This window comes from Pygocentrus nattereri, chromosome 17 (genome assembly GCF_015220715.1).
Source record: "Pygocentrus nattereri isolate fPygNat1 chromosome 17, fPygNat1.pri, whole genome shotgun sequence".
NCBI classification, from domain to species: Eukaryota; Metazoa; Chordata; class Actinopteri; order Characiformes; family Serrasalmidae; genus Pygocentrus; species Pygocentrus nattereri.
Window position 1 is genome coordinate 24,042,851 of NC_051227.1, and position 25,856 is coordinate 24,068,706.

General features: G+C 38.1%; 2 protein-coding genes across 6 annotated transcripts in view; one reads left to right on the top strand and one right to left on the bottom strand.

Moving 5' to 3' along the window:
- Positions 1 to 301: 301 nt before the first annotated feature.
- Positions 302 to 22,985, top strand: hsph1 (heat shock 105/110 protein 1). Of its 5 annotated transcripts, none has more exons than XM_017708568.2 (18): positions 302 to 615; positions 3,175 to 3,232; positions 3,388 to 3,528; positions 5,485 to 5,607; positions 7,299 to 7,398; positions 7,514 to 7,647; positions 9,380 to 9,624; positions 12,457 to 12,685; positions 13,130 to 13,236; positions 13,411 to 13,544; positions 14,464 to 14,699; positions 15,888 to 15,995; positions 16,193 to 16,330; positions 18,228 to 18,353; positions 18,696 to 18,803; positions 19,212 to 19,331; positions 21,329 to 21,490; positions 21,683 to 22,985. In XM_017708568.2, the coding sequence occupies exons 1-18, from the start codon at positions 509 to 511 to the stop codon at positions 21,854 to 21,856; spliced, it is 2,550 nt and encodes an 849-aa protein (XP_017564057.2). In that variant the 5' UTR covers positions 302 to 508; the 3' UTR covers positions 21,857 to 22,985. The 5 variants fall into 5 exon arrangements, with proteins under 5 accessions (XP_017564057.2, XP_017564059.2, XP_017564060.2 ...); XM_017708570.2 differs by having other exon boundaries at positions 16,196 to 16,330; XM_017708571.2 differs by having other exon boundaries at positions 14,488 to 14,699.
- Positions 22,074 to 25,856, bottom strand: part of wdr95 (WD40 repeat domain 95) — a 53,349-nt gene continuing 49,566 nt past the window's right edge. Inside the window, exons 29-30 of the mRNA XM_037546786.1 lie at positions 23,648 to 23,748; positions 22,074 to 23,533 (exon numbers count right to left, since the gene is read on the bottom strand). Coding sequence (XP_037402683.1) covers positions 23,347 to 23,533; positions 23,648 to 23,748 — 288 coding nt within the window. The 3' untranslated portion in view covers positions 22,074 to 23,346. The remainder of the gene's footprint in view (positions 23,534 to 23,647; positions 23,749 to 25,856) is intronic.

The following is a 25,856-nucleotide window of genomic DNA, read 5'->3' on the forward strand; positions in this document are numbered from 1 at the left end:
TTATAATAAATAATTATCGTTTTATAGCTCCTTATAAAAACCTTTAGCTACGGTTTTCTTCTTCCTTCTCTCTCTTGTATACATGTTGGTTGACATTGGCTTCCTATTCGCCTGCTTATGTTCAGGAACTTGCCGTTTTCCCGTTCCACCTTAAATGGTGCAGAGTTACGTTGTAACGCCTAAGGCGTTCTAACAAAAACAGCGGCACCATTTAAGGTGGAACGGGGAAAATTCGAACAAGAAGTTTACAGTGGCTGTGCGGTTGCCGGAGCAACCCCGCTCAGCAGCGCTGTCATTGGTCAGAAACTTCTGGAACGAGGCCGTTGACTGAGCAGCGAGGAGAAGATGAGGAAGTTCTGGAAAGTTCGCGGTTTAAGCTATAAATGTCTCCAGGTCGGCGCCGCTAACCAGCCAGGATACGACAGCGAGGAATAGGAGGAGACGTTACTGCCAGAGTCCTGCTGATATCGCTGAGCCTTGCACGGCTTTGCCGGAGCGGAGCGTCACCATGGCCGTCGTGGGTTTTGACTTGGGCTTTCAGAACTGCTACATAGCCGTTGTGAAAAGCGGGGGGATCGAAACGGTGGCGAATGAGTTCACTGACCGCTGCACACCGTGAGTAGTTAGCGTTAGCGAGCTCAGACATACAGAGGCGGTCAGTTATTGAATTTTGCCTCGTCATGTTTACTTCAGACTGTGCAGTAGGGCTGCAGCCAGAACAGTGACGAGGCTGAATTTGGCTTTGTATTCGCCAGCGTGTTATTCGAATTTTCCCGTTCCACCTTAAATGGTGCAGCAGTTACATGTAAATGTAACATGTAAATGTAACTGCTGCACCATTTAAGGTGAAAATTCGAACAGCAGGCTGAGGAATAAGATACTGACGCCTGGCCTAACGGTCTTTATGGGCACATACAAACCCAGGAATGAGGTCGAATACATTATCATCTCTAATCTGAAAGATGAATCGTTTTTATTTTGTTTTTATAACTATTGAAATCTCAATTTATAGATGTGCAATTTTCAGATCTAAAGGAATTAGGTTTTTAATTATAGAATACTCTATTAACATCGATGTTTTATGTTTTTAATTGGGAAAGTTAGCTTAATAACAGAGAACTTAGAAAACGGCTGTAGCGAGGTTAGTTAGACCAATCAGATGTCGCTTTGTATATGTGACGTCACAACCATCACAACTGACTGGTAGTCCGTCACACATACACAGTTGTTAAGCCACAGCATGCCAGAACAAAATGGATATTCTGATATTCTTGACCAAACAAAACAGGCCTGGAAATGAATTTATCTATAGAAAATAATTGCATTTAAATTGCAGTCTCAAAATTTAGTATAAAATCAGAGTGTCCCCAAAATCGTTAAGCCTTAATCAGCACCTGATTATAGACCCAGGTTTGTAGACTCTAGAACCGCGATGCGATTTTAAAACGATTATCGATGCATCTTTTTTTTCTATACAGGATTTCTTTTTTTCTCACTGTACTTTTGCACAACTTGGTACTTTTAAAGCAAAGTATTTGCAATAATGTATAATGAATTTACTTCCAATGTCTCTTATTAATAAAACAAATGGGAGTGACGTGGTAAGTGAGCTGGAAGGCTCTCAATCACTGCTCTTGTTTGGAGCTCATTAGACGCTGCTGCCGCTCATCTGTGATAAAATGCGCTGTTACGGTGAAATAAGATCCAGTGATAATGGATGTCCACGCAGCACATGTTACAGCCGCCCGGCCCGTTTTCTTTAGTGATTTTATAACTCCGGATTTGGTTCTGTTTTAGAGAGTGAGGGGTCATAATTTCACAGCACGAAAGCCTCGTTTCTCAACGAGAAGTTCACTTAGCAAAAGGTCACTTAGTCCTAGAACGTTAAATCTGCACCGAGAGACTGTCAAACGCTAAAAAGTTGTGAAGTAAAAGTCGCTTCTCTTTCGAATTTTCCAGTTCCACCTTAATTGGTGCCGCATTAACATTCGGCGCCTCAGTCAGAATTTAAGGTGGAATGGAAAAGGTTCCGCCAACATTTGTGAATCGATTCAGAACCATCAGCATCATGATGCATCTAAGAATCAATTTTTTTCCCGCACACCTATTGTCCAATAATAACTTATACAGTTATTATTGGACAATAGGTATATATATATATATATATAGGTATAGTTAACCAGACACCAAAACACAAAGCCATGGTTTATTGCCTCTTTGAAGTGTTTTGGGAACCACAAAAACACAGAAAACTAAATAAATGGTATTACATAATAAACCTTAGTTTTATTATTCATAATGATTTCTTGTCTCAAAATTAACTGTGTGATCAGACAGATTTTGGTTACAACAAAGATGGGGCATTCTGAATGTAAATTTCATTTTAAATTCATTCTTGACACTCTGCAGGTTTCTATGTTATTGTGGAAATATCTGTGGCCCCATGCATCATCAGAATATCTCCTATCCTTCCTGCAAATTGTTTGAAATATGTAAAATTGTTGAAAATAGACTGCTTGAAATTAGGCTGACAACATAAAATATGTATGTATCGCTGCTGTCAGAACAAAACCTTGTATCTCCAAAATGATGCCTTTACAAAAGAAAAAAACATACTTTACTTTTAATGTAAGTCAATGTAACCAGAATTTTTTTCAAAGTAATTTTGGATGATTTCCTTTGGTCCATTCATCATGAAATTGACACACAGTGTAAACATGTTAACATAAACATCTCCTTTTTTGTTTCAACAGTTTTTGAAAATGCCTATTGCTCTTTACCTTGTCTGTAAATCTCATGATCAGTGGACCAAAACAAATGGCCCAAAAATTACTTGGAAAAAACTCTGGTTACATTGACTTACATTAAAAGTAAAGTAGGTTTTTTCCTTCTCCTGTAAAATAACCATTTTGGAGATATGTGGCTTTCTTCCCATTACAGATAGATATATAATGTACTCATTTATATCCTAGCTGTTTGCTGTACAGCAGCAGGTCTATAATGGTCTATAATGACAGGCTCTGCTTATCTGCTGGGCTTACTCAGCGTAATATGAAGCTGTAATGCTCCTGTGAATTACAAAATTACGTCTGTAGGTTAAGGATTCTGGCCTTGTTGTAATGATGCTGTAATGACATCAGAAGCGTTGACCTGTTAACACATTCTCCATTACAGAGCTGTTGTGTCATTTGGCCCAAAGAACAGATTTGTTGGGAATGCAGCAAAAAACCAGGTAAGGCCTGATGAGCGCAAGGCCTGTGTTTACACTAGACTGTCCCTGGGCCACTGGACCTAGCAGCTGGCCCGTGCGTTTCTATAAATAACCATGACCTACTTATGTTTGTTATGTAAGGCAACAGCATTATTTCTGTGTGTAATCTCTTCCAGGCTATAACCAATCCTGCCAGCACTGTGTGTAATTTCAAGAGGCTGCATGGCAGACTGTTTGAGGACGCTGTCGTTCAAGCAGAGAGGGCCAATTTACCGTATGATTTAGCACCGCTGTGTGATGGCAGAGTCAGTGCAAAGGTAAAAACACTGCAGGAGCGGTTGTATCCAGACAAAGATGACCATCTAATCTCAGGTTGAAGTTTCCACACCCAGTAGGACTGTGCAGTATATCTACTTAGGCCTTATTCCTCCGTTTTGTGGGTTCACGTCTAGGGGTAGGGTGTCCTGATTTTTATTGCGATAGAGGTGTAGGGTGAAGTGTTTTGGCTACATGACCCTCCAAACGAAGGTTTTTAGAGACACACTCCAAACATATGGCTGCATAAGTGACTAAAGAAACCCACAAATGTGAGTATTTTCTCTGTTAAAAAATTACGATAACCATTGTATTATCTTGCATAATGTTGTGTTTTTCGTATTATGGTCCTTTTCTTCATAACAAACCTTAAATGGTGGAGCAGTTACGTTCTTGCGCCGCAGACCACAGAACTGCTGCACTATTTAAGGTGGAATGGTAAACTTTTAACAAGGAGCTGGTGAATAGCTGACTTCAGCTTCATATCACTGAAAAATTAGATGTGGACAAAAATAAATTTCGCACCTCCCTCTTTGAAGGCATATAATGCCCTAAATTTAGCTAAAGACTAGCAGCGAGGTTGCTGAACTTTACCCTCCTCTGCTATCACTGCAGACCAGAAGGGTCTGCTGAACAGCGCTCATAGCCTCTTAATGAAGTAATGTTCTTTTTTAGTTAAGCGTCCCATTTCTTAGGGTAGGATTTCAACCACTACCCCTTGCAACTCAGTTCCAAGGGAGAAGGTTACACTTGGAAACAAGGGGTAGGGGTAAAAATAATAAATGGGATTGGAACTAAATATGATGTTATTGGTCAATCCGAGTTGTTTCACACCCCTGATGCATGATGATGTAGCCAAAAATCAGAAGACATTTTAGAGGCTGGTAAAAGTCATAACACATTGATTGATGAATTTGCAAGGTAAGAAGGTCCATTATGACTTCAGGTTGACTTTAAGGTGTCACAGTTTGTCTGGTAGTTCAGATGAGACAAGACACTTTGTTAGGTACATCATCAGTTTGGTATTAAGCGCAGTGACTACAATTACCACAGATATTAAGATACACATTCTAGCATCATGACAGCACTTTTACCCTGATAGCAAGAGGTCTGTGTACACTATATATCCAAGATTTTGTAGACACCTTCTCATCCAGAGTTTCTTCTGAAGTCAAGGATCGTAATAATTTGAAATAACAGAGACTCTGACAAATGTTAGAGACTTACACCTCCGAATAGGTGCTGATTTGTTAACATCTTTTAATGGCAGTAATTCTATTTAGAGATGAAAATATATTCATGTAATCTATAAACTGAAAAAGGTTCCTCGTTGAAATTCTAGATTTGTATCTTTGTTTGGAAAAGTGCCTCTTCATTGTCTCCAAAACTTTGAACCATTCCTGTTTTATGTTTAAAGGTGGTTAAGGAATGCTTTCACATAATCCTATCCTATCCATATCCTACATTTCATATATGTTTGCATTTAAATTTCCAGTTATGGTCCATTTATAGTATTTATTTTGTTTTTCCAACCTATCTTTATCCCTTAGAATTAATCTAGCTGTTTTTATTACTGTGACTTGAAGACTGATGTTTGTAAATGATGTGTTCTGATTGGCTGCCTTGTATCATGCCTCTTTATAAAACAGGACTGGAACACTTCTTATAACGTCAGTTTCAATAGGTGGATGTAAATGACATCACAGATACAGTAAATTCAAAATGGGCTGTTTTTGCTGCTTAGTCTCCAAATATGAACTGTATGGGCTAGGAAGTGAATGGTACCACATTGAGGAAAAATTCAGTTTTCCATGATTTGATCCCTTCAGTGGAACAACTTACTCCTTATTCTTTTACTCTCCAGTGATTGAGATCCACTATAAAACTTTTAAAGCAACATAAGCTTTGTTCAATATTTGTTATTAGTTAACAAATAAATGAATGTGTTTCATTTTTAGGTTGTGTACCTGGAGAAGGAGCACCAGTTCACTATTGAACAGATCACTGCCATGTTGCTGACTAAGATGAAAGAAACTGCAGAAGCCAGTCTACAGAAGAAAGTAGTTGAGTGTGTCATCTCTGTAAGTTTCCACCTGCAACCTTTTAAACACAGACATTCAGTTTGAACATTTTGGGCTAAAAGCTTCACAAAAGAACCTCTTCCTTAATGTGTTTGCTAGATATTAACATTGTGATACACGAAAGAAAGATTAGAAGCTGAGAACATGTCTTATTGTACACACAAAATAAGTGCAATGTGCAAAAGTCAGAGACCCTTCATGTATTTAAATCCCTATTAAAACTGCTTTTAAGTACAAATTATTCATTTTACATCATTACATATAACAAAGCCTCAAAATCTAACACCAGATTTTTCCGTATTCACTGTGTCCAATTTTTGCCTTCATTACAGCTTCAATTTTTTTCAGCACTCTTGCTTTGAGTTTCTCAAAAAATCTGCAGGGACATTTTTCCACACCTCCAAAGTTCAGTCTTAGGCCCAATCCCATTTCAGTAGGGTGTCCTGATTTTTATTGAGATAGAGGGGTAGGGTAAAGTCTCTCCAAACAAAGGTTTTTCAGAGGCACCCTCCTAACCGAGTGTTAATAAGAAAAAAAGAATAACAAGATGCTGCGCAAGCAACCAAACAAACCCACAAATGTGTTTTCTCCATTAAAAAATGACGATAATGATTGTATTATCATAGTTTAATGTCGCTTCAATGTATTTTGGCCATTTTCTTCATAACAAGTAAAAATTGCTAGTAGCTCAATTTCCTGTTTCACCTAAAATGGTGCAGCAGTTACATCAGTGAAGTAATGTTCTTTTTTATTTGATGGTTGTCCCTTTTGATAGGGAAAGATTTCAACCACTACCCTTTGTAACTCAAATATAAGGGGCAAAGTGACACTTAAAACAAGCAGCAGGGATAAAAAGAAAAAAAAATGGGATCAGGACTGAGAAGTTGGTTGAACTTTGTGATTCTTATGACATTCAGTGATGTTGACTTTTTTTTTTTTTTTCAGATCTGAGGTTAAGAGTGGAGTTAGATTTTCTTCTCACTCTTAAGTATAAAAGCTTTTAATTATTCTTTATCTGATGGTGACAGTTTTGGTGTCTACCAGGACTTGTACAGTTCATGTTTTCTCCATCTTTAAATAACTTTTTTGAATAGCAGTTTTGGAAAGCTTTTGCGTTTCTTTCAATTATTTTTCTTTGACTCTCTTTGAGTCTCTATACTTATTTACTTTACAACCTTTCAGCAATGTTGGAGTAAATTTAGACGGAAATGTGACAGTTACAAAACAGGAAGTTAGCTTGGTTTTCACCAAAGTAGCTGAGCTAGCAAGTCAAGATCTCACCTCTTCCCTTTCACACATCATTGCTTGCTAGCAGCTCAATATTTCACACACAGAGAGCAAACAGTGTCCAGAAAGAGGTTAAGTGAGTACATTTTACATTGAATGTCCTCAGAAATGTCTCCTGAAAAATTAAGAACTTAATGGCCATTTTAATGAGTAATTAAATAATGAAGGTCTCACTCTGACTTTTCCACATTATTTAACTTTTTTTTATATATATAGCCAACCTTGAGAACCTGCACACCATTCCCAAAGCTTCCAAATCACAGTTCTCTACATTTTATCTCTGTACACATTACACACTCACAACTGTGGCAAACACCAATCACACAGTTTGTGTTTGTTTGTGCGCCCTTTCTTTTTTTTTCCTTCTTTTCCGTTGGCCATGCGAATGATTTTATCATGCATAGATCCCTTCATTCTTCACTGATTCAGAGAGGAGGTCTGTACTGGATGCTGCCAAGATTGCCGGCCTGAATTGCCTGAGGCTGATGAATGACACCAGTGCAGGTATGTTAGGGATTCATTACGCTCATCCTGCCAATTACTGTGTAAATCCCCCACCTTCCCCCCAACCAAATGTTCGTGAGTCATACTGACATGCTTGCATCATTTGTCTTCCCAGTGGCACTGAGTTATGGCATATACAAGCAAGATCTGCCAGATCCTGAGGAGAAGCCTAGGATTGTGTTCTTTGTTGACATGGGGCATTCAGCCTTTCAGGTGTCTGCCTGCGCATTCAATAAAGGAAAGCTGAAGGTGAGCAACAGTTTAACGCAGTCACAGTGGTTTTTTCCCACTGTAGAGCCGAACGGGTACCACAGGCAGAGTTGCGACAAGCGGTTAAAGGTTCTTTTTCTATCTGATGTGCTGCTACACTAAAACTAGAAAGTACAGAAACTACTGCAGGTCAATGATGTTGCATGTTATAAAGTTGTTGTACAGTACTGTGCAAAAGCCTTAGGCACTAGAGAAATTATATTTAAAAAAACACTATTGAGGGCAGTTTATTTATTAGCTCTGACAAATACCAATATTAGACACTAGTCTATAGTGACTATTAGAATAAATACAATCAACAATACAGTATGTAGTATTCATGTGTTAAGATGCTGTTTAAAGAGCCCGTATCCTACATTTTTTGTCTTATTTTGTTCCCTGAGGTCCACAGTTTTATGTGATTAATCAGCCTGTTTGTAACTGTTGCTTTAAGACTGATATATACAAGAGATTTATGTTCTGATTGGCTGCCCTGTACCAAAACGTAGTTTGGACCTAATCACTCCTTGTAGCTTGAGTGAGTGAAGCTAAACTCTCCTAGAGTGAATGAATAGGTGAATATACATAAACATGCTTGTGTTCATGACATCACAAAACAGCATAGTTTCCATGTATATTGACTGAGGCGTGAACTGTGCGTTTTGGAACTTTAAAACTGATTGTCAGACAAGTCATTTTAAAAAAGTGTGGAAAATGTTTTTGTCCACAGTATGGACTCTTTACCCATATCCAAACCTCTACTCATGGCAGCCCGCTATTTGCAGTTATCATCCAGTACCTTGTTTGGCTAATCAAAACAGATAGTGTGCTTAATCTGTGTGATGGCTGACAGCATCAAGGAAAAGTCAAGAACCAAACCTGTGGTCTTCTTACCAGCACACAAGGTATCAGTCTTATTGAAAAATCATTTATGCTAATTTTTGTTTGTTTTAATGCTATATAGTGTTTTAATGGTTAAAATATACTTACTGATTAGGTAAATGGTTTTAAACAATTTGCTTAGCTCTGTACGTCAGTGGTTCTCAGAACGGTTTTAACATCCCTGAGAGGGTCCACCTTTTTACTCTATCCCTATATGTTCTGAGTTGGGGTCAAGCGTAAATATGGTCCATTCTCTGCTGTGTGTAACTAAGTAACTACTGTTGCTCGCAGTTCTTGTATGGACAGTGTAGAGGATTTGGAATCTTGAGATCTGTTGGACTAATTTTTGGTTTTGAAATGATGGATGAGGCACCTTAAAAAGTTATGCAAAGTTGGGGTCCACATCCGTGATTAGCCAGGATGGGAATCCCTCTTGTATTTGCTCATTACCTGTTATTGGCAATAACATGATTTTATTTTTGTTTTGGCCAATCTGTCTTATGGTTTTATGATGTAAATATTAGGAGCCAACCAACTCATGCTGCATTCAAATCCATTCATTTAACCTGCAAGGTGAAAGCTTTGGGTAAAGAGCAAAGCAACACAGTGAGTCTTGATTAAAAAAAAAAGAACCAAAATGGGCTGATCTGACTGTAAAGGAATTGGAAGCAGCTACACAAATTCAGGATTAGTGAACCCCTATTGTAAAGCCAATCAGTAAACACCTATGTCTCATGGCCATACAAAGGCAACTGTCTGTAATCCATTCGGCTCTACGGTGGAAAAGAGGCTAAAGTTTTACCTGTAGGCTAGAACATCAGTGAACCATTGAACCTTATTTCCTCTGCAGGTGCTCTCCACTGCATTTGATCCGTATTTGGGTGGCAGGGACTTTGATCAGAGGCTTGTGGAGCACTTCTGTGCAGAGTTCAAGTCCAAGTACAAGCTGGACGTTAAGTCCAGGGTTCGAGCTTTGTTGCGGCTCCAGCAAGAGTGCGAGAAGCTTAAGAAGCTGATGAGCAGTAACTCCACAGACATCCCTCTGAACATTGAGTGCTTTATGGACGATAAGGACGTGTCGGGGAAGATGAATAGGTACTGGTCTCAGTGATGTCGTTGAATACTGTCTCTTCCAGAACGTTTTGGGAAGCAATCATGTGGATAGAGTTCAGATTGCTTAAGCTTTAAATATATAAAAGATGGAAGTACATTTTTGCATCTCGTGGGCTGGGAGAGGCCTTTTCATCATGTAAGATATTGTGTGTCCAATTTATTTGACTGACAGATATGGAGCTTCCAGATAAGCGTTCACTGTGCTCTTAGGGGACTGTATTTCCGTGAAACTGCTGCCAAATTCCACCAGATATCTACACATGCCTCAAAACATATGCCTGACTTTGATATTGTAAAGAAAAGATATATTCAGAATGCGATAACATCAAGTGACGGTACCTGCTATAATGAGAAGGTGCACATGTTTTTAAAATACTTGATTTGCAGTGAAGCATAAAGGGTTAGAAACATGTTGCCTGTATTAAATTTGCAGACACAGCTCTATATTAGGGCTATATTAGGGTTGCTGAACTTAAGATCCACAGGGCTACACCACTGCAATCGTTTTTAACTCTCTAAAATCCTGATTCAGCCAATAAAGGGGTTATTAGCTGATTAATTCATGAAATGTGTTTAAATACGAGAGGTCCTTGAGCTGTGGCCCAGGACTGAAGCTTAAATTCTTTGTTTTAAAAGGGAATTTCACTGATTTTTCCAAACTCTTTGCATAATTTTCTTTTTTTAAATATCTTCTTAGACATTTTTAGTACATAATTCAGTCTTTAAGATGCAAACAAAGTCATTCAGGGTGGTTTGTAGTGAAATGCTCTGTTCTAAAGAAACTTACTGAGTCTGAATTGTTCACAGTGGTGGTCATAGGAACCAGATGTCCAAAGCATTTATTGCCTCTAAAAGCTCCCTCATAGAAAGTTATTAGGTGAAATGGTTATTAATTTGCCACCCGATGCCTAAAACATCGCTTTTAGAGAAGAATTTGCCTAAGATGTATTTTGTAAAATCTATTCAGGGTGGAGAGATACATGCAGCTTGCAAAAAAATATATTTTTTAATGTACCACTATTGTACCCTTATCAACATTACATTCAAAAAGACATGCAGATTAACTGGATATTTTGGAGAGTAAAAGAAATGGCTATGTTTTATGGCGATGTAGCAACCCCTGGTTCCTGTCAAAACTACTGTAAATAAAGGAGTCAGTAAGTTTCTCTATGATGTAACATTTTATAATCAAACATCTCTAAATGACTTACATGTTAACAATGGAATTGGATGTAAGAACCAAAAGCCAGTTACATGAAGAAACATTTTGCTTTAAGCAGAAATTAGCAATATGATGATATTGCTATCATGATAAATTGTTACATTAGAATATTGTTTTGAGATATTATCAGAAAAACACTGACCAACTACGTTTCATCACAGAGTATAATTAGTCCAGTTTAATTGTGTTATAAATACAATTGAATAAAAATAGTGTTATAAGTACAGTTGGATAAAAATATATGCCTGAAATGTAAAACTTATTTCTGTAGGATAACAAAATGCAGATATTTTAGTGCAGTAGCCCAGGCTCACATCAACATTCTGCACTTCCAAAATACAAAAATACAGACCAGTTTCATTAGGGTATCCTTTTTGTTTTTTCTAACATATCCAAACTCAAGAAATTACATATTATGATGCATATTGTGTATTATGGAAATGCATGATGGATCAATTTTATTTAATATGCCATATCGCTACTCCTAGCTTTAACTTACTTGCTTTAAAAATCGTAAGCTGCCATGACAAAATACGCTTGTTCCCAGTAGAACTACGGTGAAATGTCTTAGTACATCCAGCTTCAGGAACAGAAAACTGTCAGGCTCTGTCCATCTTGTTTTTTAGGATGCTTTTGGTCTATAACAAAAAGCTACAAAGTGAGAGGTGTGATCAACAGTAAAGCAGAACAGGAGCTGGATAAACAGTACAGAATGAAATTAAACACACGAGAATGAGCTCAATATGAATTGCTATAGTGGAACTGAGAAAGGGAATGCATCAATAAGCAGATTGCTTTCTTCCCAAATATACTTGAGTATTAGTAAAAGTAATTGCAAAGCTCAAAATTTTCATTAAAAGGGCCCATGTGCTACATTGTATTCTTTTTTCCCTGAGGTCCATCTAAAACATTTGTTTTGTTTTATGTAAAAGCCATCATAATGTGTTTTCACATGACTAGTCTCCATCTTTTCTTTATCCCTTATAATTATACAGGTTATTTTTGTTACTGTGTCTTTAAGATATATGTAAATTAACTCTCTGGCTGCTCTGTATTGAGCCTCATTCAGAAAGCAGTTGGGGCTGAAGCACATAGGCGGATGCACACTAAATGGCCAAAAGTATGTGGTCACCTGGCCATCACATCTCTATGAACTCATTGGAAATCTCAGTCCATAGGCATGGTCATTAATATGGAGTTGCCACACCCTTTGCAACTATTAACAGCCGCCACTCTTCTGGGAAGGCTTTCCGCAATATTTTGGAGTGTGTCTATGGGAATTTGTACTCATTTAGTCAAAAGAGGATTTGGGAGTGTGTTGGTTCATGTGATGTGACAGAAAAGTGAATTTCAACTTATGGAATGGCCCCTGTACGTACATCTAACTAAGTAAATGTAACTCTGTGTAAATATAGAAAAGACAGTATGTGTGTAAATGTAAGTGCATGACCTTTTTTTTTTACCGTGGTACCTGCTTTAAAATATAGATACTTGCATAAACATCCTTTTCTAGCAATATGATGCCAATACATGAGGAAACTTAAGGAACCTTCTGGTGCCTAATACAAAAAGCTGTGTTCGCCTGCATACAGGGCCAAGTTTGAGGAGCTCTGTGCTGACCTGATTGAGCGAGTGACCGTTCCTCTAGTGGCTGCTCTGGAGCAGGCTCAGGTGCAGCTGCAGGACATCAACGCGGTGGAGATTGTTGGAGGAGCTACACGCATCCCTGCTGTGAAGGCCCAGATCAGCAAATTCTTCAGAAGGGATGTGAGCACCACACTTAATGCAGACGAAGCGGTGGCCAGAGGCTGTGCTTTACAGGTAGGGAGTTTTTCCGCCATATGGTGACAGCACGATGAGCTTTCAGAGGCCCCAGTGGAAATCAGCTTGTTATCTACAGCTTGGCAGTGTGAAGACTTTAGTGATGAGATCAAAAGAAGGATGTGTCGCATTAAAATCCAGAATCAGTCCAAATGTGCATTGACTTATCTTGATATGAAAGTGTAACAACTCGTTACCCAGTGATTAAAGACTGCCAAAGAGATTAAAAAGGAACAGAAAATGTGGGGAACAGGTTAGGATGAGTCTTGAAGTTGGACAAATACTGGAGGCCAATTGCTTATCTCTGATTTTCATGGAAAAGTTGGCATCCACAAGTTCCGTGTATTAAAAGGATTTGTTAAGGCACACAACCAAACGTATTAAAGGTGGGAGGTACAGAGATTCTAATTCATTCTGGTGTAATGATTGTCTTCCTTTCCACAGTGTGCCATGCTCTCCCCTGCATTCAAAGTGCGAGATTTCTGCATCACAGATGTTATCCCATTCCCCATCTCTCTCTCCTGGAGCAGCGAAGCAGATGAAGCCAAGTCGTAAGTACAGCTCGCAGTGTGCAAAAGACCCCTGGCTTTCACAGCAATAACAACAATGGATAGTTTGCAAGAGATATCTTAATTGGAGCTGTGGTATACATCTGCTTGAACATAATGTATATTTTATGCTTGGTGCTGTTCTCAGACTGTTTTGTAATTGTTCTCTCCCTCCAGTTGTCATGAGATATTTGGCAAGAACCACCCCTCCCCTTCTTCCAAAGTTATCACGTTCCACAGGAATAAACCCTTTGTTCTGGAGGCTTTTTATTCAGATCCTGGATCTCTGCCATTCCCTGAGGCCAAGATTGGTGAGAATCACACAATTATATAAGGGGAAAAATTTTTCTTGTTTTTTTTTGCCTGTTGTAGCTCCCCCTGGAATAAATCTCAAGTAGATCTTGATGTGGTAAAAGTTTGATGCAGTAGTTGCAGAAAGCCAAGCAAAAGCATGAGAATCTTTTATTTTACAGACCTCAATTCCAAAAAAAAGTTTGTTTTTGTTTTTGCTTGTTTTTTACATTTTGATTTGTATTTAAACAAAAAGATATTTACTGTTTTAGCTTGTCAGCTTTGTTTTTTTGTAGGCATACGCTCATTATGAAACTGATGCATGCTACACATTCCAGGGGCAATTTACCTCTAGGAACGTTGAAAAATGTTTAAAAAAAAATCTTAAAGCAGTCACGCTTGGGTATAATAGGAGAATCCAGGAAAGGCTAAGGACTTTGAGCTTGGATGGGTCGAGGCTCAACCCATTGCAAAAAAAAAAAATCTCACTGAGCGACTGTAGGGCTTTTAGGTATTTCACCCTCTACAGTGTAAAATATCATCAGAAGTTTCAGGCAATCCAGAGAAAGCTCTGCATGAGAAGGGCAATGCTGGAAAACACAAGTGAATGCTTCTGACCTTTAATAACTCAGACAGCACAGCATTAGAAACTGTGATGCATATCTCATGAAATATACACATCATAATGCATCATATTATGAATGTACTGTGCACAGAAGAAGCCGTATGTATTAGTCCCCATGGCATCGATAACTTGCACATCATCCTTGTGTATTTCATCATGACAGTGCAGAGCTACATTCTGCACCTTACAACAGCATAGCCTTAAGCATTTCATATACTGCCCTATCTTTTTCTGGAATTGAGGTTTGTAGATAATGAAAAAAAATTTAAATGAAAATCTCTGTGTCTCCCTGCTGTATATGGCGTGCCTCTCAGTGATATGCCCATACTACTCCTCAGGTGAGTATAAAGTGCAGAATGTACAGGCCCAGGACAATGCAGAGAAATCAAAAGTGAAGGTCAAAGTTCAAGTAAATGCCAGTGGCATTATGGATGTAACCTCAGCTACCATGGTGATGAGGGTCAGCGCTGCAGATGCTGATGGAGACCTTGGGGAAAACACCATTGAGGAGGTCAGCACCCAGGATGGTCTGGATGAGGCTGATGGACAGGTACGTGTTATTAGACTTTTGAACGAATGAATCACAAACAGTGAGCTTTTTGACTTAAGTTCAGTCTCAGTTTTGTGACTTTGTTTTGTTTGTTTTGACTTTAATTAGGGGCCTCACCAATTCTTGCTGATTTTTATTGGGGCCTGATTATTATCTTGAGAAATCCATCAGCAAAAAACTGTTATTTAAGACTTTGCCAGTTTTCAACTGTTAATACCTGTTGAAATTGTTACTTTAAATAAAAAAAGAGACTCAGTCATGATACAATACCTTGGTGAAAAGTGAAAACATTACATTTAGTCAATAAATCAAATTTTTCTCATTATAAGAGTGTTGTAAGAATATTATACAGATTTTCTTGAAAATCTCTTTTTTAAAAGTAGTTTTATCTCGACAAATGGTCTCATTCCATTGGCACATAATAGATATATGATAAATGACAAAACAATTCCACAAATAAGTTACAGTTTCTTAAAATGAGAAATAGTAGATAGACCGATCAGGCATATTATGAGCACCTCCTTGTTTCTACGCTCATTGTCCAGCATTGTCCAGCACTGCTGTGTCTGATCCACTCATACCAGCACAACTCACATGGTCCACTGAGAATGATCCACCACCCAAATAGTACCTTCTATGTGAGGGTCCATGGGGGTCCTGACCATTGAAGAACAGGGTCAAAGGGGGCAAACAAAGTAAGCAGAGTATGCAGAGAAACAGATGGACTACAGTCAGTAAACGTAGAACTACAAAGTGCACCTATATAGTAAGTGGAGCTGATAAAATGGACAGTGAGTGTAGAAACAAGGAGGTGGTCATAATGTTATGCCTGATCGGTATATATTGACTAGATATTCCTTGCCAAGATATCATGTTTTGCAGTCTATCAGTCAGTCAAATACTGCTAAAATTAGTGGAGTTGGTTTCATTTTCAACCATGTAGTTATATTGGCTGAGGCATTGGTTATCAAAATTTTGGGCTCTTTAAAATCGGTATCATTTCATATCAGTTAACCCTAGTTTCAATGAAAGAGTACCAGATGTGTTTAAATATCATCCTAAAAAAGGGGGAATGTTTCTATGAGGGTGACAGTGGGTGCATCATAGAGATACTTGTAATGAAGTGAAATAATGCAATGTGTATGTGTTTAAAATGTAATAGTCAGTTCCCTGGGACTGTGATTCTAGGACAAGACCCAGGAATCAAATGATCATACTCCGTTAGACAGAGAAAACCAGCCCACAGCCCTTTGCCCCCCCATGGAAAAAGCGCAGAATCTTTCACATTCACTGGCCGTAAGTGAGCTCCATCTCTCACTTACAGCTTAGTGATACAGCATGTCTGAGTGCGTCTGTGACTGTGTGTGCCTCTGATGTATTTTATAATTTGACACCGTCTCTCTGTGGAGGACAAACATACATTATCTGTCATTTAGACTTAGAGAGATGTTATACGTGAATATTAATGCGTGTTGTGGTATTTGTCTCGACAGCAGAATGGAGAGTTCAGTGGCCAGCCCCCCAATGCAAAAAAAGCCAAGATGAAGGTAAAACATGTGGGACTGCCTATCGAGGAGAAAATTACACTGCAGCTCCCAAAGGATCACCTTAATACTCTCATAGAGCTTGAGGTAGTGCTTGATTTTAAAGTTTCACGTTGTTTGCCAAGATTACATGTGATGAAGGCAAGAGAGGCCCAACTGTGCAATATGTTTTTTTGAGGATTTATAATGTTCATGTGTTGGTGTTTGCAGCACTGACATTTTTCAGCTTCAAAGAACTAAGGCTGACCCCAACAGTTGAAGTTTCTATTAGTCATCCATCTGCCAAAACAGATACAGATTTCAGTTTAATCAGGTGTTTCAGTCCACACCGGCTGGACTAGACAGGCATAATACGTCTGTGAATATGTGAGTTCCAGACATTTTGAATCACGGTGTATGAGCGCAAGTGACATATACATGCAGTAAAGATCTAGTGAAATTTTAGATTCCCAATGTCTACAGTTTCTAAACTATATTCATCATAATTGGCTTATTATTGTGGTAATGGCCTAGCAGCAGTGGTGGATGAACTACACAAATTACTTGAGTTAAAGATACCCAAGGTAAAATATTACTCTCTTGAAAGTAGAAATCCTCCTTCAGACCTCCACTTGAGGAAAAGTACAAAAGTATTTGCCTTGAAACGTACTTGAGTATCGAAAGTAAAAGTACAAACATTAATTATGACTAATGTCCTTTTATCATTTTTGTAACAAGACTCACTTCATTAACTTATTTTAGGTGAAAAAACTCTAGTGTCACTCTTGTAACACCAATATTTGAATAGAATGTCATTAATTAGTCTGTCACTGATGTCTGTTACAATGATCATAAGCACAAAACACTCTTTTTTGCATTTTGCAAACAAGCAAAGTTTCAGTTTAAGATTTATTTGCACCTTAGTTACAAGTTTAATAAAAACTTTAAACACAGGTTCATTAAATGAGTTTTCCTTTACTATATTGATCTGTAGGTCTTTGTTCATAAACATGAACTAGCAAAAACAAATGTACTACAACATGAAATAGTGTTTGTATAAATTCAGAAAAAGATGCGTCAGTCACAACTGCATATGTGTACATATTTCTATATTGTGGTCTATTTACAAGAAGTGGGATTAGTTCCATCCATGTTGAATTGCTGTACTGATGTTGAACCATCTGCTGCACTGGGTCGGTATGCCCTACAGGTCTAAACAAGCTCAAAACAAAGTGACTGCTGTGCCCTGATTGGTGTTTTAGCTTTGCACTTCTTTCATTTTGACATGTTGCTTTTTTATGCACACATAAACCAAAAGGAACGACAGATTTCAAGTAAAAAGTAAGATGTTTGACTTTGAAATGTAGTGAAGTGAGAGTCCAGAGTCGCCCAAAATGGAAATACTTCAATAAAGTACAGATACTGTACTTAAGTACTTTTTTCATGTAAAAAAATTATATTTACTTAGTCACTATCCACCACTGCCTAACAGCCCCTGAGCAGTACTAGCTGTGTGTGTAGGATACTTTGTGTAAGATACACTCTTTTGATTGTGATTTCATCTTACGATCCGATGACTAACACACATGAGGCATCCTTACTCCTTAAGCCTTATGGCTGCTGAATGCAGTGCAGTTTATTGCCCTGAGGCAAGGAGACATGGATGCCTAGCATGAACTAAACCAATTTATCGATAACTGTTCTACCTAAAGGCCTTTTAGGCTTTGATGGCTTAAAAAAGACAAAGGTTCTGAATACTGAATAGAGAAATGAAGACCAACCTAACAAATGAATACATATGAATTCCAGTTATTTGGGCCAGCCCTGCAAATGCCAAAAAAAAGCCTGAAAAAAACAAGATTTTATTATAGACATTATCTGGAAAATGTGAAAGATAAATCAAGCATGTTGTCCTCTCACTGGCACAAAGGGGCCATACAAAACCCCAGCCTAGGACAAACAATTTAAATCTGTCATATTTAGCACAGATCACTCTCAAACACAGGGCCAGATGATCCAGCAAGACCAGCAGGAGAAGGAGAGGAACAATGCCAAAAATGCAGTGGAGGAGAATGTGTACTTCTATCGCCACAAACTGGAGGGTCCATATCAGACGTTCCTAAGCACTAATGTAAGCTAACCAGCCTACTCCTTTTCTTAAGCCACACTGCAGAGTGACATGCCTTCTGTTTGCTCAACAAGGCCTCTTATTTCTAGCCTGAAAGGGGTAAAGAGGTGTTGATAATGGCACTCATCTTGAAATTCGAGATCCATTTATTAACAATTGTGTCGTGTCTACTGCAAAATAGAAATGCCTATTTCTTTTTCATTCTACGTCATCCACTTTTCTAAATGGTTCCCTTAGAGGTTTCATAAAAGGTAGAGATCCTGAGTCTGGTGTTTAATCTTGGCAGTTTATTTAAATGGAAAGTAGATTCATAGTACAGACATGTCTCCCCCACCCCCCTTGCAGGAGCAGCAGAAGTTCTTTGAACTTTTGAATCTCACAGAGACTTGGCTGTATGAAGAAGGAGCAGACCAAGACAAGCAGACATATCTGCACAAGCTGGCAGAAATCCACGTGAGTCATACAGACTTGTAAACACATCTGTTTATTCACCGTATCACTGTTAAAACACATGCTGCTAATTTGTTTCAGACTTTCATTTAATTTGCTTTGTCCCCTTAGAGTAAAATGGGTTTTATCGGCATAGAGTTATGTCCCCCGTTAGCCTGAAGTGTAAGCACAACGCCGCGTTTTTTTTTTTTTTTTATATACTTGTAGCATTTTGACAGCATGCCACGTTTTTGCGTGTCGTGCACTTGGAGGTTTAAAGGCTGGAGCCACTTGCGCTGAGCTTTCTTAATCCCGCTGCAGCTCTCGCCACACAGAACGCTAATTGGTTGCTGTGTACTGCAACACCCAACGCAGGTTTCTGTGTCTCTGAAAGCAGCGAGGCATAACGCCACATTGTTTTCTCCTTTCCAGAAACTGGGCATGCCTGTTAAAGACAGATACCAGGAGTCTGTGAAGAGACCCAAGCTGTTTGAGCAACTCTTATCCAAAATACAGCGATACAGTACAATAATGGAGGAGTATAAGAATGGGGTGAGATGGCTTTAGTATTTTTACTAGTTTTCTCATGAGACACTAGGCTGAGAAATTGGAACCTGAATTACTTAAAATGTACCAAAAAAACTAAAAAAAAAGCAAACAACAACTATTGTGTAAGATCCCATATTGTGTAGCTTTTTATTCCATTTAAATAATTCCCCGTGGCATATTAAACATGTGTAATTTTTTATTTAATTAAAAACACTCATGTGTTTCTAATTATCCATCCCTCAAGGCATATACTCTTTGGCAAAGCACAAGCTGGTTTGCTGTTTTTAGTGTGCTTTAGACTTGAAGTTATACATATTAATTAGCCATCTTTCTAAGCTAATTCTGGAATACGTGAAAACATTATACAGCTCAACACCAGCATCAGTGTTCATGTAAAAACGAAAAGGGCTTTATGTACCCAGCACTAGCATGTTTCATGTTTGTGTTTTTTAACACTGGATTTATAATAGGCTAATAAATATTTGTGTTTAAAAAAACAGTAATGTAGGTGCCTCAGGACTGGAGCTAAAGCTCATCTACAGTCTGCATAATTTTGGTCATGTTTTGCTGATTTTCTATGTTAAAATACACTATCACACCCTGTTCAATATGATATTTTTTCTGCAAATTTTAGTGCACAATTTAGTTGAGTGTAATGTATTGGGGGAAAAAATAAAACAAAAAAACATGCCCTGTTTCTTTTTTCTTCCCCCTCCCCCATGTTAAATTCAGCAAATAAGCAGTAATTGTGTATTAAAATTTTCAGAAGTGTGTTCCCTATTGAAGATTTTCACTTATTTTCACTTAGAACATACATCACTTGACCAGGGGCAGCCACACTTTTGTACATGGCTGTGTAAAATGTTATTTACGCATCTACAGCATGAAATATCATTTGTTTTGGACCGTATGGCAGATTATGATAGTATTGTGCACACGTTTAAGTTTGCAAATATACAAACAGCTTGGTTTGCTATCATTACTCTATTAGCCATTCTTTTTAAAAGAAAACAATTTAAAAAAAAAAATTGAAGGCATGATTTTATTTAGTAATAAGTAATAATTTAGTAATTATAAGTAATACATTAGTAATACATTTATTTAGCATTAGTAATGGGTGGTATGACCAGTGTGACAAAAGTTTCTGAGGTTATCATGGTGTGTATATATTTTCAAATATAAGTATTTGCTAAGGCTAACCCCAAAAGATCAGCCATTCCTTTATGTCCATTGCCTCAGAAACAAAGTGGACTACTTCAAGTGCAACGGACCAGACAGCTAGAGGTGATTCAGGTTCTGCTGCATCTTCATTTGAAACATGCCAAAAAACATCCCTGGCTGAGCTATTCAGCAGGCTAATGTTAGCATGGTTTGCAGTGTTTTTGTGTTGCGTTATTTGTGAGTATTTGAGATTAAGCAATCCCTAGATGAGGATATGAAAAGTAGCTCATAGATAACGCAATTGGTCTCTTATACTGAAACCCAGAATACATGACATGATTGAAGTCTTTTCTGATTCATTTTTCACTAGCAACCACATGGAAATGTCTATTGGGAATTTTATATTTTAATACTATGTTTTAGGAGATTTTCAGAGCACAGAAAACAAATTATGCAGTTTTTCAGATTCTTTGCCTGCTTGCTGGTATATCCCTTGAGCCATCAAGTGCGTGCTCTACCTTGTATAACCTTATTTAGTTATTTCAGTACATTATTGCCACAAGAAACTGGTTTATCTGAGGGAAAAAAGACTAAAGCAATTCATAATTATAAGTTTTAAAGGTCTCTTTTGTCATCTCTAATTGAAATCCGTTGTATTCTTGTGTATAAGCTGATTTTATTGTTTTTTTTTGTCATGAAAACAACAAAACTCACTGTATAAAATGGGCAAATTATACCTTGTATAAAATTGATTAGCTTTGTTTAAACCACAAAATCAGTCAATTTTAATCTGGCACTCAATGTTGCTGTAGAAACGTAACTAAGCCTCTGTCCCACAGAGTGAAAGCTACAAGCATATTGATGAACCGGACATGGAGAAGGTGAGGACGTGCGTGCGGGAGACACATGAGTGGATGGCCACCATGAGGAAATCCCAGGAGCAGCTCAGGCCTGAGGACGAGCCAGCGGTTCACAGCACTCAGATCCACAAGAAACTACAGGTGAGGGAAAATGCTCTCGCACCCATTAGTCAGTCCCTGCATGTTGCCAGCAATCAGAGCCTGTGGTCACAGTAGGCACCTAAAAGTGCTTTTAAAGTAGTCTTTTTATGCATTTTCAACAGAGAAATCACAGTCTTTGTAACAGGCTATTTTGTAAACAGTCCCATTTTTTGTTCTTGTTTGTTCTGACAGACTCTGCTGAATATATGTGAGGAGATTGTTTCAAAACCCAAACCTAGAGTGGACTCTCCTGCTGAGGAGAGCATGCAAGCAGAGTGTACTGTTAATAAGAGTCCAGAGGACGTAACCATGGACTACAATGATATTTTACAGAATGGAAAGAGAAGCAGTCATGAAGGTGACTGAGCCGAATATGGAAAAAAAAATGTATGCCATGTGTGTATGCCACTGTTGTTGAAAGAGATAGATGTTTAAATTCATTCTTTGTATGTTGATTGTAAAGTTTTTTCCATTTTATGTTTCTGCCTTTTTATTCATCTGCGTTTGATAGTGACACTGAGCAGTTTCTTTACAGAGTAAATGTATTTATTGCAAATAAATACATAGATTTTTTGCAAGATTGTACCACGATTGTTTTGCATCATACAAACCTGTCCTGTGAAGCTTAAAGGGGAATTCTGCCAATATTTCAAAATTTCTTCATAATGCAGTTGTTGAGATGGAAACAAAGTCATTCAGAATGATGCACTGTAGAGGAATTAGCTTGCTTGGAACCAGGGGTCATGATGTCTACAACACAAGCATGGCCATTTTATTTAATATCCAAAATCACCAGTCAAATGTAAACTCAAAATTCAGACCATGCCTTTTTAAAAAAAAACAAAAAACATTGCACCACATTATCAGAAAAAATGAACATGCATCATCTAGATGAAGAATATTTAAATCCTTCATTTAGTTGAGAATATAGTCGGTTTCATCATGTTGCCATCTTGTAGCTTGCTCATTTTCTGGTACAGCGATCCGTTTTCGTACATGCTCAGACTGACAAACCCGAAAGAAATCAGAGTAAGAGTTTACATGCACTGAGAAACATAATTACTGAGCTAAAATCCAGCCCTCTTTATCAGATTTCTAGATCGGAATAGGGTATTTACATAACCATTTGAATAATCTGACAACTGCAGAAATCCGATAATGAATTGGATTATTGTTATTGAGTGCATGTAAACACTCAGTTTCAGGCATCAGGCAATTTATTGATATTCATTTCATGCAATGTTCTGATGAGCTTTCAGATGCTTTGGACGTCTGGTTCCTCTCACTTCTGTTGTGAACAGTTCTGACTCAAGTTTGTCTAGAACAGCGCATTTCACATCAAGCCATTTTGCATGACTTTGTATCGTGATGATGTCATTGTGCAAAAATTTTGAAATTCCCCTTTAAGAATGTTGCAAACCTCATGCATGTTCTGGATATGTTATCAACAGAGCACAGAATCACTACAAGCAGAAATAAAACATTAGTCGCTCAATTCTTCTGTTTTTCTCACTTTTTTGTCAGTCCTGAAATGAGCTTGTGCAACTTGAGTAAAATGTCTCTGGGCTTTCTTTGACAATGCTGGCTAAGCCAAGAGAAACATTTCAGAAGTTATCCAGTGAACGTATTGCAGCACCCCTAAGAAGAAAGACCACTTTTATAGCATCATCAATTTTGAATAGCTTTCTTTGATCTGAATATTCTTTCCCAAAAAAAAAAAAAAAAAATTATTTATTCCCAGTAGAACGACATGTGGTATGTATAAGGCTTAAATTGATATGGTCTCTTTGGGCTGTAAAAAGGGGATTGCAAACTTCCCAGAGTCTCCTTAACGTACCTTACTGAGCAGAACTCATTTATATTCCGGAGGGTTTCTCATCCACAGAGCTGGCTATGAAGGGATCGATCCCTGCAAGGGAGAGATCGGGCTTCTCGCATGTGGTAGGAGCATCAACAACATCGAAGTACTTCAAAGTGTGGTAGGCCTTGGGGCCCCCATGGTTCAGGGTCTTGTTAGCATGTTTGAATATTTCATGCCGAAGCCTGCAAAGCCAGAGACAACAAACCCAGTCTCTTTATACTGATTCATAGGCCTCGGGTCACATTTCACCTTATCGGAATGGAAAGCGGATTTTACCGATAGGAAAACAAACTCACCACTTCCCATGTTCAGGATAAAAAGAGCTGTTAATCTCCTCCTCGATCTCTCTGTCGGAGAAGCTTGGCAGCGGGTGTCTGACCTTGTTGGGGGATTCTGACTGCAATTACAACACAAAGCTTAAGCTCAGTGTACAGACATTCACACACACACACACACACACACACACACACACACACACACACACACACACCTTAAAAGGAATACTTAGCCGGTTGTTGGTTGGCTAAGATACATTTGGTGTGTGAAGCTTTTTTTAGTGGTTATGTAGTTTTGTCCATTTTCATAGATAGCAGTATGTTTAGACAGTGTTAGAGGCCACATAAGCAAATCTATTTTATATTACTTATAGCCTAAAAATCTTATCTGTTGTGTTATGTTCTATATGGTTTTATAGTGCCGCATTGTATCTCTCAACCACACTGATCTGAGAGGGTAAAAACGGTATCTTTTTCATTTATTAGTGCTTATCCCTTAAAATCTTAAAATCCCAGGCTTAATGCATACCAAGTCTAATTATTCAGTAACTACAGGGACTTCAGTGCAGACTGGCTGAGCTATTCTTAGATCACAGAAGTGTGTAATAAAACTTTAGGCCTGCCTGTGGGTCATGCCCATTTAAGGGGTTAATGACTACAATACCCAGCATGCATTTACATCATACAACCATAAACCTCTGAAGTTGTCTGGGCAATTCTGTTGTCAGTGACATCATGCTACATTTGGATCCAAGCTGATTTCTCTGTGATAAAAACTGAATTGAATTGATATCTTAAGAAGGCAACTTCACCAAATTGCCCCTAGGAAAAAAAGCAAACCACGTTGTGTGACAGTTAAACTGCTTTAGCAGTTGTAGTCTACAGTTTGAATAGCTGGCGTAATTTTATAATTGTGTTGAAGTGTAATTGTAGACTTATTTTCAAGCGACATCATTTCAATATGTAGAAGTGTCGGCTTGCTATTAGCAAGGCTGTAGCTAAATTCACATTTGACCATAACTGAAAAAGTGCTGAAGGGAAAAACATTGGGTTTGAAAGCTTTTTGTTTTTGACGGTGCAGCAATTCTCGAAAATACCATTCAGTTTTGCCATAGAGGAATCTAGCTTAGACATGGAGTTTCACATGATACTGTGTAAAGAGGCTAGCCACTGATCTGTAGGCTAAGAAAGCAAAGCTAGCATTAGTGCACCTCTTACCTCAGGTGTCAAGCAATGTTGTAAAAAAAAGAAAAAGCCAAACTGAGGTCCCTAGACAGCCAGCTTTCTATCTTTAACTTTCAGTTTGTTGTCCTCCTCATCTGACATGTCATTTCTGCCATTTGAGCAATCCATTTGCTTACAGTTATCCAGCTACAGTTATATAGTTACAGCTACACAGCTACTATTATACAGTTATACATTCAACTACAGTTATACAGCTAGTTATAGGCTTATGCAGTTTTAGTTATCCAGCTAGAGTTACAGGTATACATTCTGCTATTACATAGCTATAGACTTATACAGTTTATTATCCAGCTACAGCAATACAGTTACACAGTTATTTAGCTACGGTTACTTAGGTATATGGTTATTCAGGTAGTTATAGGGTTATACAGGTTTACTGTCATCCAGCTACGGTTAGTCAGTTATACGTTTTTTCAGCTAGTTATAGAGTTATACAGTTTTACAGCTGCAGATATCGTTGCTGTCGGGACAAAACCTTGTATCTCCATATTTGTCATTTTTCAGTTTTTATCATAATTTGAAAATGCCTGTTGCTCTTTACATTGTATGTAAATTACATGATGAATAGACCAAAAGAAATGGCCCAAAACCACTTGGAAATAGGTCTGGTTCCATTGACTTAGATTAAAAGTAAAGTTTTTTCCTTCTCCTTTTAAGTTACCGTTTTGTAGATGCTTGTTTTCTTGTGACGGCAGCGATACCCAGCTTTACAGTTTTTCACATTTACACAGTTACCCAGCTACACTTATCCAGCTACAGTCATACACTAATCCAGCTAGTTACACAGTTATTCAGCTACAGTGATACAGTTATTCAGCTACAGTGATACAGTTATCCAGCTACAGTCATATAGCTGCAGCTATACATTTAAACTAAGCTATAGTTATAGAGCTACACAGTTATATAGCTACAATTACACAGGTATTGTCTACACTTATCCAGCTACAGTTCTACAACTACATTTATTCATTATTCTACACAGCTA

Coding starts and splice junctions, on each gene's coding strand:
- hsph1 (XM_017708568.2), top strand. CDS start 509: ATGGCCGTCGTGGGTTTTGACTTGGGCTTTCAGAACTGCTACATAGCC. Junction 616..3,174: donor TTCACTGACCGCTGCACACC/GTGAGTAGTTAG, acceptor TCTCCATTACAG/AGCTGTTGTGTCATTTGGCC. Junction 3,529..5,484: donor ATGGCAGAGTCAGTGCAAAG/GTAAAAACACTG, acceptor TTTCATTTTTAG/GTTGTGTACCTGGAGAAGGA.